General features: G+C 27.7%; 1 protein-coding gene across 2 annotated transcripts in view; it reads left to right on the plus strand.

The window, feature by feature from the left end:
• Positions 1-6,971: 6,971 nt before the first annotated feature.
• The window catches only part of LOC129971348 (protein trachealess-like), a 242,393-nt gene continuing 234,193 nt past the window's right edge, over positions 6,972-15,171 (plus strand). For both annotated transcript variants that reach the window (XM_056085023.1, XM_056085022.1), the window contains exon 1: positions 6,972-8,042. In XM_056085023.1, coding sequence (XP_055940998.1) covers positions 7,966-8,042 — 77 coding nt within the window. In that variant the 5' untranslated portion in view covers positions 6,972-7,965. The remainder of the gene's footprint in view (positions 8,043-15,171) is intronic.

Consider the following 15,171-nt stretch of genomic DNA (forward strand, 5'->3'; position numbering starts at 1 on the left):
GAGATAAGTTAACGCGGTAACTACAAAATAAAGAGAGCCAGACGGATAAAATTCGGTGTACAGATTTCACAGTTATAGTGTAGGTACCTATCAAATTTTGAATCAAAGGCAGCAAGGAGTTGAACCGTTTGTCGACCTGTATTTTTAGACGCATGCAAAAGCGATAACCCCAAAAAAAGCAATGTCTTAAATATATTCAATTTGGTATGTGGTTTTGTGACTACAATTATAGTTTTGTTTCAAATTTTTGTTTCAATTGTTTGGGAAAAACGCATCTAAAACATATACTCGCTTTTCTGATACTATTAACCGCATGAAATTTATTGCCAAGAAACTTGCCTAGGATCAATAAAAATGCTAAATTCACGTCAAGTGTTGATATTTCGTAACTATTGTACGCCAATGCCAAGAAGGCCTTCTCTGGGATGAAATCTTTATTAAAGAACATGTGAAAAAGTTTTGAGAAGATCACTCTCTCTAGTTTTGTGATTGCTATTGTCGAAAGATGTTTGTAGAAATTTAAAAAAAAAAAAACTTCATTTCTTGTATGTTATTTTGACGTTACTCCCGAAATCTCCTTGTCAGGTCTGTGATATGTTAAAGAAAAGGTGTATGCATCGGATGAGAACTTGCGTAAGACTCTTGTTTGGTGATACACTCTTAAAATATGTTCTGCTCTGTTTTCGTGTATTTGGTTTTATTCTGTTTGTTTTATTAGTATTTCATTCGGAAGATGATTAATTAGAGATGCATTCAGAACCTACAATTTTGTTGCTAGTACATATGGATGAACATCATCCTAAGTTGTTCATGCACACGGTTCTTGAAGAAACTCTGATATAAATAACAGCATACCCATATTATGACAAAGACACTTTGAATCCAGAATAGCGTGAGAAACAAAATTGCATGTTGAAATAGTGATTAAGTAAATCGAGAGAAGCTATTTATTTTTCCCACTTTCTTTCCAAGATGAGAAAATTGTATAAGAAAGATGAATTTCTAGTATCCCCTTATTAGCAATTATCCTATTTCAACTGGTGCATTTAGTTCGATAAATACGCTATGAAAATTCAAAAATGAAAGTCAGAAATATATTATTTAATTAATTAGACGGTAAACTTTTCTTGTTATTACAACTGTAGTAGATAACGACTCATACAGATAGTAGATGAAAATTAATAGTCTGAGTTACAACTGTAGTAGATAACGACTCATACAGATAGTAGATGAAAATTAATAGTCTGAGTCAAATGAAGTCGGAGAGAGCCAACGGATTTTAAAAACGATTCCCTCCTGAACTAGAAACTTCAGCTAACATCAGAGTACGAAGAAGATTAGTATTTCATTTTTTGGAAAAACCATTTCAAATGATTAAACAAATATTTCATTGAAAATACCTAATCTCAATGATAAAATTGTAAATATATGTCTACTGCAAGGAAAAAAAAAAGACAAAAACTGTCGTATGCATCGTATTTCACATTATAAAGACTTATTTTGAATTACAAATACTTATTTTTTACATTTTTTTTTTGCAAAACTTTATTTATTATGCGCTATTATTATTTTTATTATATACATAATTTTTTTAAAAGATTACTAATTGACTGAGATACAATGAAAGCTTTAATTTTAAAAAAAAATTCAGTATCGGTTTTCACCGATATTATTTGTATAGTTTAATTTGTTGCAATAATATATTATTTTGTAATAATTTTATTTATAAATAATTATATTTAATATGGGCCATAAAAACCGTAAAATCTTTTGCATGGTTGTTTAATATGCCATTTTCAATTTTTTTTAAATCACCAAAAATATTTAATCTATTTATTAAAAAAAAATTGTATTTATGTCTTTTGAGGGTACAGTAGACTTTCAGACACTTTTGGGAATGATTCGATTAAGGTTATGAAATTTTTTATCCATATGTATTAAAATATAAATACGGCAAATTTCTTTAAAAAACATGTTGAAACAAAATATGTTATTCAAAAAATTTAAAAAATATATAATTTTTCAAAATTTTAAAATATTTCAGGCGATTTAATTTTTAGTTTTTTTCTATTATTTTTTACTTACTACCCAATGTAAATTTATTTGAAACAAAACTGCATATGGTTTTGTAATTCCAATTAAATGCTAATTTTTTAGAAATATTTTTTATTCACACTTACTGAATTTTATAGGAATTTTATGTTTTTCTGAACTAAAATTGACTTTTAACGAGCTAAAAAAACAACTCGAAACATAAAATTTGTATCCTATTTTCTTTTAATATTTGACCGAAATCTTTATCCTCAATATCATCTAATTTCTTCAAAAAATTAAGACAGCCGGAACATTTCAAAGATATTTAAACCTAATTGCAAGCATCATTTTTTTTCCTCTTAACCCTTCAAATATTTATTTTAATAAACAATATATTTTATAACACTACTTTAGTTGAATATAAACATATATATTGGTGATGAAATGATAAAAATAAAATCTCACGCTTTCGTCCATTTTTGTTCATTTCACCTTTCACTGTCCCCTTAAAAGAAAAAATTTCACCTGCATTGACAGCATTATTTTCGAAATTAATTTTTAATATATACTGCTTTGAAAAATCGTTCGATTGATACTTAAAATAAAAAAATGATAATTATTTACAAAATGATTTTTACGAAAGACTAAAAGTGTGATAAGCTTTGTCTTGGTATATATGTTTCATTTTCATTTTTTTTAAATTTATTTTTTTAATTATTATTCTGCAAAACACATTTTACGGAAAGATAAATTCTTGAAACTCTTAGTTCTAATTAAAGCAATAGTATTTGCTTGGAGAGAAAATACGGTTTTGGAATAGTGTAAACGTTGCGACTGTGCTTGCAGTCTTGGGGGAGCTCGAAACATACTTCCTTTACGCCCAGATGACTGCGACAACGCCTTTTCTCCAATGTGACGGAATATGATCGAAAACCTAGCTGTTTTCATTACCATTGTTTTGTCACTCTCTGCTCAAATTGAATGCCTCATCGATCACTCTTAAAATATAAAAGATAACGATTAGCTTTTCAAACTTTGGAAAGTTGCATTAAAATAAACGTTTTTTAATAATTCAAAAAGAATTTTTTTTTAAATTTTATTGCTCATATTAAAAGATTTTATAATACAAAACGGGTCACGCTACAGGATCATATCAAAGGTGTGATATTTATATTAAAAAAGTGAATTATTTAATGCTATAATATAATATCAATGTCATCACATTGAAAGCCATTTATTTCTAAATGTAAGTTTTATAAAAATGTATCTTGTCAATTTTATATTTGCCAAAAGAATGCATTTTATATAAACAGCAAGTCGATTTGGTTTTAGCCAACAGCTGCGTAGATGAGATAGGAAAAACTTCCATATAAAAAACACCATCCAAGAAATAAGGTCGTTAACAAAATAATTATTATGAATAAGAAGTCAGCTAAGGACTCATTCATAGAATTATTTTTACGGATAGCAGTATCAAAGTAATAAAGCCATTGCCTGAGCAACTGTCAGGAATAGCTAAAGAAATTCATTTTAAAACAGTTATTCAGCTAATGACATGTTCCGAGGCAATTTTATTCCCAATCATTTAGAAAGCTACTGTTTTTAAAAAATCCATTACATTTCAAAAACATTGAGTTCTAGCATTTCAAAAGTGCCTTTATTTTGCATCCATTTGAATATAAATGGGATAAATGAGGTACAATGCATAAGTATTAAAGGATTTGCATTGTATTTGCATTTAATTGCTAGGTTATGCATTTGTATAATAAATTTTTGAGTTTGACTGATTCTAGGGTTTCATTAAAGAGATTATGGAATTTTAAACCGGAAGGGCTGAATGGTCTTATTAAAAATAATTCAGCTATAAATAATTTAAATAATAGCCACATAATTAAAGCAACAATAATCACCTAGATTATTTTGTTACTCTTTTAAGTTTTCAACAAAATAATGAATGAACTGATTAAATATTTCTGGATATTCATTCATTCGTGTTCATTCTTTTTTTTTTCATTCTATTAGAATTGTATTTTTTCATTCTATTAGAATTGTATTTTTTAATGACTTAAATAGGAATTATGTATATCTTTTCAAGTATTGCAGCCTATTATAGACCAAGCTGTCTTTCCAAATTTTCCCCATCTGGCTCTACCTGGTGTCATAGCTCTTCACCGATTCACTTCAATCATTTTCAGTAATATACAATTCACTGGTGAATGTTTTTCCTCTTCGCCACTTTATTTTTTAAAAATTATTATTTTTTAATTGGAAATGTATTTAGATATATGATTCAACTTTCTAATACGAGATGATTTTACTATTTTAATAATGTTGGGTTTGCCATATTTTTTAAAAAGTGAATTGTACGATTATATACAATTTTTCATCATTTTCTTGATTTAAAGATCATGCTTTAATTTTTTTGAAAAAAAAAAATCTTCATCCTGTCATCTTTTTTGTTAAACGTCCAGCTTTCACTCCCGTTGAGGGCAGCTTGTATTATCAATGTTTTTTATGTATAATTTTTAAATTCGTAATTGATCAGTGTATGTAAATATTCTAAAAGTATTTTTAGAATTAAATGATATCAAGAGGGTCGTAGTTCAATTAATTATTTCTAAAGTTCAATAAAGTTTTGCATTAAAGTTTTCAGTTTTCATGCACTCGATTCTTAATATCTTTAGATCAGACCGAGTTCTGACTGAAATGATCGATAGCAATATGAAGTTCCATTTATGAAATGGGGGAAAGTGTGCGTGTGTCTGGATCAAAATCCTGGATTTAAAAGCTGCTAAAAAGTGAACCTTTCGCTCAATAATGAAGAAAAACAGTGATTTAATGATAACATCTCTTGCTCATTTACAAAGAAAAAAAAACTTTTTTTAATTAGTTGGTATAGTATCTTTGTATATTTTCCCAGTTTTATACAAACGCTGCAATGTCCCTTTTTCGTCGTATTTTTAAAAATTATTATCATAATTTTAATATTTATAGAATACATAGAAGTGCTCATGTTATATTATACTTTATTTATGTAGAGATAGAATTCCGTGTTACGTCATCTTTTGAACGATGACGGAACTGCATACAAAGGTTTAGTGAATGGCATATTATAAATTGCGAAAGATGAGGAAATTTTCCTTAAAAAAAAGCTAGTATAAAGAATTTATAACGATCTCTGGAATTCAGATTTCGATGTGCATCAAACAATCAATGAATGCAAGATTTAATAAGCAGTGGAATCGCTCATTAGCAATTTTCCAGAACGAACTTCATTTGTTTTTTATTGCAAAGTTTTTTTTTAATAATATTAGAGCCACTGCTGCATAACGCGTACATGGATTCAGTTTCCTAAAATATGGCTGCAGACATCAATCTTGAAATCTATGGCAGAAATCAGGAAAACAGTTGAAAACTATTTCGGATTAATGAGAAAAATGCGTCGTTTTGTTTGAAATGATCCTTCTAAAAAGTTAATTTGAAATAGCTTGATATTAGATTCCTTTATTTATTACTAATTCTAATCATTAAAAATTTTTTACAATAAAAAAAAAAAGTCCGCAATCATTTATCTAAATTTAATCGGAGACTTTCGTTGGCATTATTTAATAACATAAAACTCCAGTTTTATGTATAAATCAAAAATCAATTTAATTGATTGGCATACTTGCGGATTGATTGGCTTTTCCAAACAACTTTTTCTTCTATTCGAAGTCAAAATGCATTTTCTTTTTTATGAGGGGCTTAAATGACAATATAATATAAAAGAGAAATATATCTTTTTAAAATAAAATCAGTAGGACAATGACATCACAAATCTAAATATAATGTCTGATGGTGAATTTCTTAATAACGAAAGGATCTTAAACTTTGAAAGATAAAATTCAACAATATATCCTAACAAAGTCAAAATTCAGCATCAGAGAGATTTACAGCGGCGTTAACGTTAGCAATCACAATATAAAGTCATAAGATATTTTTGACAATTATTAAAAATAGTAAAAACGAATTTATTCCTTAAAAACTTTCCTAAATTATTACAATTTCTTTAACATATGATTTTCAATCTAGGAAGGGATTTGTGCTTCAATACTGAAATCCGTCACGGAAGAAAAGATTATTAATAGACGAAGTGGCTAATATAGATGAAATGATTTCAAAATATCTAGAAGACTAAACATTCGATCATACATCTCACCGATATCCGGAAATCAAACTAAGATCAATAGAAAAGCCCTACATAAGCATCCTACATCGTATGTAGAAATCCATATAACGCTATAGATTTACTTGAAGATCAGAATGATATCATCTAGGAATCAACTGAAGGATATTATTCAATCAAATTGAAAAAAAAATTGAATGCAGTAAAAGGAAAATCCTGTCATTTAAAATTAATAAATTGATTACCGTAGACAAAAAAATATCTAGTAAAATCTCTTCTTAATGAAACTGAAAGGCAACACAACTCAATTGATGACTGGTAAATTCAGTCACACAACTCCCAGGTATATATTTCTATGGAGTCAGGTCATTCTAGATTTATTCGGTGGCGCAAAACAGAACCCTTTATATCCCCAAATCCTTTTTAAAAACAATCATTTAGCTGCAGGTTTTGACGACAAAAAACTTGCTAACCGCCACCTCTACCAAACGATCCCGGACAATCAGTGTTGCCTACCACCACCTGTGCGGCAGAGGAGAGAGTTCTTCACCGAGACGAGCCCGCGCGTCAACTGCGTTGCCGGCAAGCCGCGCATTGTGGGGCGGATACAGAAAACCGCGCGCCGCCGTCGAGGTACTGCCCCCTTTTGCTGTTCTTTTTTTGTTCATTCTTTCGTTCTACCGAAAGGTAGATTTTTCGCTTCCCCCGACCCTCCTCGTCCACGTTACGTCACAAACTGGACGGCCTAGGCCTAACGGGGGCCGTAGTAGCGTTAACAGAAACGCAGTCACACACCACAACTCGACCGCGATAGAAGGTGGTCAGCGCCGTCCCTTCGCTGGCACGCACCGTGTGTACGCTCAATGTTTATGTTTGCGCAGTTGCAGTTAGCAAGTGGTATTCACGCGGGCAAGAGGTCTTGAAAAGTCGCTGGTGCGAAGCCCCCTGTCTAAAATTCTGTTGCTGGATTGTAACCATACGCTTCCAAATCAAGGTTTGATTCGTACTGATTTACATTTTAGTGAAAGTTTTGGAATAACTGTTGGATACCAATTAATGTATATAATTTTTTTTTTGTTTATTTTTGGTTGTGAATTTAAAAGATTTTTTGTGATCCGTGAATGGATGTGAGAATTGATCTGTGATACAAGTTATTATAAATTTATTATTCATCTATTCGATGACTACGTAGGGAAAGATTTCTTTGAAGATTTAAATCCTCAGCAGTAAAAGAAGAAAAATAAAAGTGTCCGATGAAGTAATTGAACATAGCGAAGGAATTGCTAAAAATAGGAAATTAGTTGAAATTTTTCAACTAAAATAATGTAGTATTTCTGATTGTTAAATGATGCTCTCTTCTGACGGAAGTAGACTTGCACGAACTTTTAGAAATTAAGCAGAGCGATAAGCAAATTTGCATGCTAATTATTGAGAGGTGACATTTCATTTTAAGATTTGATTAGATATTCAATTACAATACTAAAGATAATAATAATAATAAAAACTGCCATTTTCCAGTAAATTGCAGGACGTCATATCTTGAAAGATATTTTTTCCAGATTGGACAGGCAGAAGGCATGTTTTGTTGACATTGTTTAACCCACTAAGAATTGTCAAACCTGTTCCATTTCTGCACCGGATCCTCATCATTTGGACTCGGCTCATATGGGCATCTCTGTTTAGTTCCGCGCGTCGTTGATATACGCTCCCGAGTGCTCAAGGTTTACCGGTTCTCCCATGTCTTAAAATAAGGATTTGTTTTGAAGATGATGCAACCAGAAGGCTATGGATCCATTCCTATGGATCTGCACATATCTCCGCAGGGCTATCACCCTTACTACAGGTGAGTTCCTCTTTTGCATTTCGATTCATTTCTGTCTGATGACCACCCCAGTTACGAAATTATATGGATGATATTCAATAATTTTCACATTATTAAAAATATTGCACAAAACCGTACACTATTATGTAACATCGAAGAATATCACTCTATACCGAGCAAAATGCTGAGCCACATGGGTAGGTTTGAGGGGAGAGTCTGAAATAGATCCACCGTACTGAATATTTTGAAAAAATTAAAAGCATTGTTGAAAAATACTGATTGTGACATAATAGACCGATTTCCTAGTTGGAATCCAGTAATTTATCTTTTTAAACATTTAAATTTTTTAAAATTTATTGACTTAATTTTTAAGAAGAGTTTTTATGTTCGCAAAATGTGCAGATTCTCCAACATTTTTCCACCAAAGCAATTCTAATAGATTTACATAAAGCTATTGTGATATACTGCAACAGAGTGTGGTTTTCAGTAACTCAGGTGATGTTTTCTGATACTATAAGGAATATCTTTTGATTTAGTTTACCCCTTCGTGTTTCAACTGATCTTGGGTTTAAATAGAATAGTTAATGGGAAAGAAAGAAATAAAAAAAGAGATTAAAGAGATTTACTCAATTGAATTGTGATATATGAAGGTGAAAAATATATGAAAGACACAATTTTTAAACTTATTCTCAATTTAAAATTACCATCTAAAATATTATGAAATTTAAAAAAAACTATTCCACTGTTCATGTATTGTATAAATAATATTCGGAAAACATAAAAATGTGTTTGAAAATTTAAATCTTTAGATGGAAATTTTTTGATTGAATAAGTTTGATAGGAGGAAAAATAACTGATCAAAATTTTGTTGGCAAATGATGTATTGACAAACAGATGAATTAAAAAAAAATGCTGTGCAATGACTGTAACTTATTTTGCAGATTTCCCGTGTACTGATTCATTGCAAGTGAATACTGGAAAACATATCGTTAAGCTTTTTTTCCTTCGTGTAATATTTCTCATGTACATTCTAACGAAAAATTGTTATTAAAAAGGTAATGAAAAATAAGCGAATAAATTTGAAGATTTGAATCTACAGATTTTCATAACATTAGCTATTGTTTATTTTATACAATTAACATGTTACAAACCGGTTTATAAAGGTTTTAAAGATAGATCAATGAGTTAGATGACTTAACACTTTTCAAGACAAGAAATTCGAACACTCGCAGACTAGATATTTTTTTCCATGGGTTAAAGTGTTTTTTCGAATAAATATGTTTTTTAGGAAGAGAAAAGGGGAGATTATTTTATAATTCATTATAGATAATACTATTTAAAACTCTTAAAGCTATTAAATTTTGTTCGTTCATTGTAATTAATTTCGTTCATTTTGGCAAAGTTGTAATCGTCCAGTAGTTTCATAATTCAGGAAAGGAGCACAAACTGGAAATTAAAACTGTTAAAAACATTCAAATTCATATAAACATATTCATTCTGAAAAATTTAAATTCAATAACTTGCAGTTCATGGTACATATTTTTTTCTTTAGAGGAAGGAAAAAAAAAAGACTTTTCTGATTATTGATATATATAAAAAGGAATGAATCTTTTTCATGCATTTTTTATAAATATGCTAGGCAATTTTTCTGAATATAATTTTTTTGATTATTTATTTAATACATTTCAACCCTAATTTGCATTTAAATTTAGAAACTAATAATTTGTTAGCGTTCTTTATCATATAAGGTTTTGTTATTTATTTAGTTTTATTTAAATACCACTCTAATTTTTTAACAACATTCAGTTTTATTTTAAAGCTTGAAAGCTCAAAAGAGCAAATAGCGCACGATGATTTTCACTTTTAAGCTATATCATGCACGGAAAAGTAGCTTATAAAAATGAGTTTTAGTACTATATTTTCTCTATTATTACAAGCAAAAATTTATATATTATTAAATTTAAATAAAATGTTATTAGAAAATTTTTTACATTTCATCAAATGATTGTTGTGAAGATTGGGCCATTTAATGATTTTTCTATGTTTGATGTAATTCTGAATATGATTATTTTATTCTTAAATAATTTTATACAAATAATCAATGTTGAAAGCTTCAGATCTTTAAATAAATGCTGCCTGAGAAAATTCATTTCTTTTGAAGCATCGAAAGTTAAAAAGTTGTCATGATTAAAGTACTCTTGGTATAATATACAATGATTGCTTCACAAAACGCCAATTGATTATCAATTGAGCAACATTTTTTCATCACTAAACGCTTCATTGACATGCGTTACAAAATGTAAGTAACTTCTGCTTGTAATTAAAGATAAATTTTTCATTAAAGAAGAAAAATTGTGCTTTTGATAATTAAAACAGACGACAAAACTTACATTTTCAACATGTATTTATGTAAAATATATTTATAATGTGATTTAGAAAATAAAATATGTAAATTATATTTTTAAGAACCTTTTGTTAAAAATATGTAATGATTATTTTTCATAATATCGTAAAATATCTCTCGATTATCGTTCATAATATCTCTTTCAATAAGTGTGATGAAGCCATTCACTGCTAATTATCGATTTGAATATCTACGTGTTACAAAATGTTGTTTAAGTTTGAAGAAAATATGGCTTGCATGCTTTTTCTTTAAGTGTAAATCAAAACAAACATATCAGATAAGATTTTAACTATTTGGATTTCGAATTATTTATCAAGTTACATAAAATTTAATTGCGAGTTTTACGCTCGCTATTTTTAATATCTTTTCCCCGCGCACTTGTGTGCTGATGGCGGTTGAGCACAGCAGGGGAAATAAACACTTTAATACTGCGCAGTTTCTTTTTTTTTCGGCCTAGAGACAGTTTATATATCTTTCTATTATTTTTCTAAGACATTCAAACTAGCGAAATAATTGTATATTGTTCTTTGATGGAATGGATTGAATGGAATTTGACTTTATACTAAATGAAAGTTTAATAGCACGTATATTGTAAAGCTTACGTATATTAAAACTATATATTTATAAATATAAAGATAAGAGACGAGTTTAATAAATTTAATATAATTTAATTTTGGAAAATTTATGTATGGTATATAGAAATACCATTTCGTGCGACGTACTTTTTTCATATTTGATTTTAAAAAGCGAAAATTAAAATTTTGCTTCTTGTATTTTTTGTTATTAATGCTTTTTATTTTTTAATAAAAAAAATTCAAGCACTTTTCATTTTCAATTGTTCCTTTTGTATTTGACATACTATTAATGTTAAAATTTAAAACCGTAAAAACTTGAAATTGGAATATATATATAGCATTGAAGAAAACAAACTCGCATTCAACGTTCAATTTCCTCACCTCATACTTCGTCTGAACTATCAATTCTTGATTTTTCAATTTTTTTCTTGCTGATCAATTCATAAAAGTAACATAGAAAACATGATGGTGTATTTAGATAAAAACATAGGAAATAATCCTTTTTATAATAAGCGATAAAGGTATATGACTTAGCAAATTTTTGTTTCATTTCTCGTTATTCGAACAGCAGTAATGTATTTGTATGCTATCGCTTGAAATTGTTTTAAAAATCTTATTTTACATATAATTATGGCACTGGAATGTAATATTATCTTGTATATTATGGATAAACAAAGGTTACATTTTATTTTAATCAAGTCAGTAATGTTAGGACTTTTTCAAAAAATGAAACAATTTTTTTAGTAGATGATTAATGAGGTAATGATTAAATTAGTGTATGTTCAGGACAATCGAGTCATTTTGAAATTGGAAATTTTGATATGATGCAAGATTCAATTTATTTTTTATCATGTGAATATTTTTTATTATGACTGTGCGAACTTAAAACTAATTTTACTTTCACTTCGACTGAGGAAAACATGCATAAAAAACAATTTAATGAGAATATGAAATTTAAGAAAATGAATATATTAATCATGTTACTCAATTAAAACAAATTAGGTAAAATTAATTCAAGATAAAAATTTGAAGACTATATTCTCTCTGGATATTTAAATTTAAGAACTAAAATTTGCATTTAAAAAAAAATTAGTTTTAAAATTGGTATTTATTTAACTTTTGGCATTAAATGGTTAAATAAAGATTATGATTATATAACTTTTTAATTAACTAAGTTCAGATACATATTATGTTAGGAAAAGTTTGAAATGCCCATTTCAACGCCCCTTTTTTCATAATTATCTTATGATAGTCCTTTCAAAGAGTCAATATTATTTTTAAATTTATTTTTTCAAGAATTTCAAGTGAAACTAAGAAATAAAATAATAATAATAATGATAATTACAAAATTTAAATGCTTCTGAAATATATCTAATAAAAATTTTCTGCCAATTGTGAGACAATCAGAAGCCTTTATTTATTAAATTCCTGGTATGTTGAGTAAAGAAAATTAAATTTTGATTCTTCTATGTATTCATTTTAATTCTATTTATTCTGAAAAATGAAAATGATTAAAAATATTAGTAAAATATTTAATACTTCATTTACTCGTGATTATGGTTTTTCAAGGAGCGGTTAGGATAGATAACTGAATTTCCCCATTGTTTGAATTTGGGTAAATTAAAAACTGAAAGAGGAAAAATGAAACCATCATTCTAGACATTCTAAAGTGGTTATGAAAGGAAACTGCAGGATATATGAATAGATAAAGTGTATTTAAACCCGGAAACACATATAGCACGTTTTAATAAACATATAAAAAACAAGAATAATCATTATATGTCATTGCAAAACATCCTAACTTTTAATAATAACTGAGATGAGATAATAAAATACAAAAGTTTATAATAAAAGCTAATAAATTTAATGATAAAAAAATCCTCCAAAATCAGTCGAAAAATAAAACTATGAATGATATTGCGACTTTTATACACCATTCAAATTTTAAGTTATGCTCCAGAATTTTGTGTTAGCCATATAATGAAATATACCATTGCATACTTCTAAACATGTAAAGAGATATACCTAACAAGAAGATTGTGCAAGAGGGAAATATCTAAGGTATATAATATCTTTTTAATGTTATTTAACTTTGAATGACGGAATTTATGAAAAAATATAACTGTTAAAAATGTTTTTTTTTATGTTGATGAGTGATTGCAATCAGTAATTATTTTTAAATATGACAGAAAATTTTATGACTTTTTAGCAGTTAACATCAATTTTTTTTCTACTGGCATCAAAACTTGGAATTAAACTTTTAAAACCATATGCAGGGTGAGCGCTATACTTTTGAACATCTGAAAATTTAAAAAGCCATAAAAGAACTACCTTGATGTAGATATTACAGAGAAAAATAAGAATAGAGTGAGAACTTTTTGAATACCCGCCATTCACTGTTTTTCTTTACTGCAAAGTTATGGATATAATTTTTAGCGACTTGCGGTGTATTTTTTTTTTTTTTTTGATTTTCCAATGAAAAAAAAATTAATTAAACATAACTAAAATAAAAATATATTAATTTAATGCATCTAAAATAATTATATATTCATTTAATAATCTAAATTAATTAAATATTAATTTAATACTTCTGTGAATATATTAAAATCGAAATATGGATACAAAAAAATTGCTGGAATGACAGAATTGTGAATTCTAAGAGAACTCATGATTTTATAGGGTAAGATCGAAATTGACGTATTCGAAAGTCAGACGAATCAATTATTTAGTTCATTATGCCTTGTTTTGTACGGATTCTTAAAAATAGATTTTTTATTTATATTAAATACTAAAAACAAAGAATGAATGAATTTTTGAAATACTAATTTAACTTTATTTAACAGGTGGATGAATTTGTTTATGAGCCGATAGAAATATATTTCTCTAGAAGTGTAAAACATTTTTAGCACTTTTAGGTGCGTGCAAGATTTTACAGCATTCTACTCATTACATTTTTATGTCAAGTTGGCATACGAATCGTTAATACACCAGAGAAATTATCACAATTTACAACTTTGTTTATAATTTTAAAATCTTGAAATATTAACATTTACAATTATGTTCAAATAATAGTTTATGTACCTTATGTAATCCAAATTGTCCTTTCATAAAGCATTCGGAAACGTTTTTATAAAAGTTAGATATATTTAACATATTATAAGATATACCTCTTGAGGAAATAGTCTTGATGCTTCGGCCCATTTAGGTTTCATTTAATTTCAGAGGTGATTAGTTTTTCTTTCTTTAAAAACTTGCAAACGGGGAAAAGAGAAAATTTTTGATATTCCATTTTAACATCACTCAAAAATTAGATAAATTCACTGCGTATCAAGCTCAGGTAAGAGTAAATTAAAATTTAACAGACGTCATCGTTTTATGTTAAAGGATTCTTAGTTTCTCTTTAATATGTTAATACTATTCTAAGAAGGAAAAAGTGAGTAATGCATGCAATAAGAGGGATATAATGTACTTTATTATATACATGGATACGGTTTTGATTGTTTAGCTTACTTTTATAAACTTTTCTACAGACATAAATAATTTTGCTGGGAACTTTTAGTGTTGGATTAATTTTTAACGCAAGATATTTACGAGCAAAAAGTTATATATTGCAGACTTTTACCTTTACTAAAAAATTTGTTTTACTATCTTACAATAATGAATGTTATGTACGTGTAATTCATGTTGTGGAGAATTGTTTCTGTTCTTCTATAATACGACTTTATTGAAAATTATTTTACCTTGTCAGCTATATGATTATTTTTGTTTATTTGTTTGACTTTTATACACGATTTTCAACTTTGTATTATACCTAATAAACTTATTTTACACTAAAAGATAAGAATTGTGTTTAAGAAACTACATGGAAAATTTTCATTCAAATTTTAATGTAACTTCATAGCATTTAATTGTTTTTATTAAAAATATTAAGTGTCTTACTTAATTATTAGATTGTTTAATTTTTTAAAGTATTTCTTGTAAAAAAATCGAAGTAATTTTAGTTAAAATGCTAAGTTATTGTTATATGGAAAGAGAACTTTCCATAACAAGAATAATTAAATGAAATTTCAATATCACCACTCATTGTTAGATATCTTCTAGATCTACAAGATATTTAGAATTTAAAAACTACATTATATAAAAAAATAAGTGATAATAATATATCAAAAGC

Source organism: Argiope bruennichi, chromosome 6 (assembly GCF_947563725.1).
Source record: "Argiope bruennichi chromosome 6, qqArgBrue1.1, whole genome shotgun sequence".
Taxonomy (NCBI): Eukaryota; Metazoa; Arthropoda; class Arachnida; order Araneae; family Araneidae; genus Argiope; species Argiope bruennichi.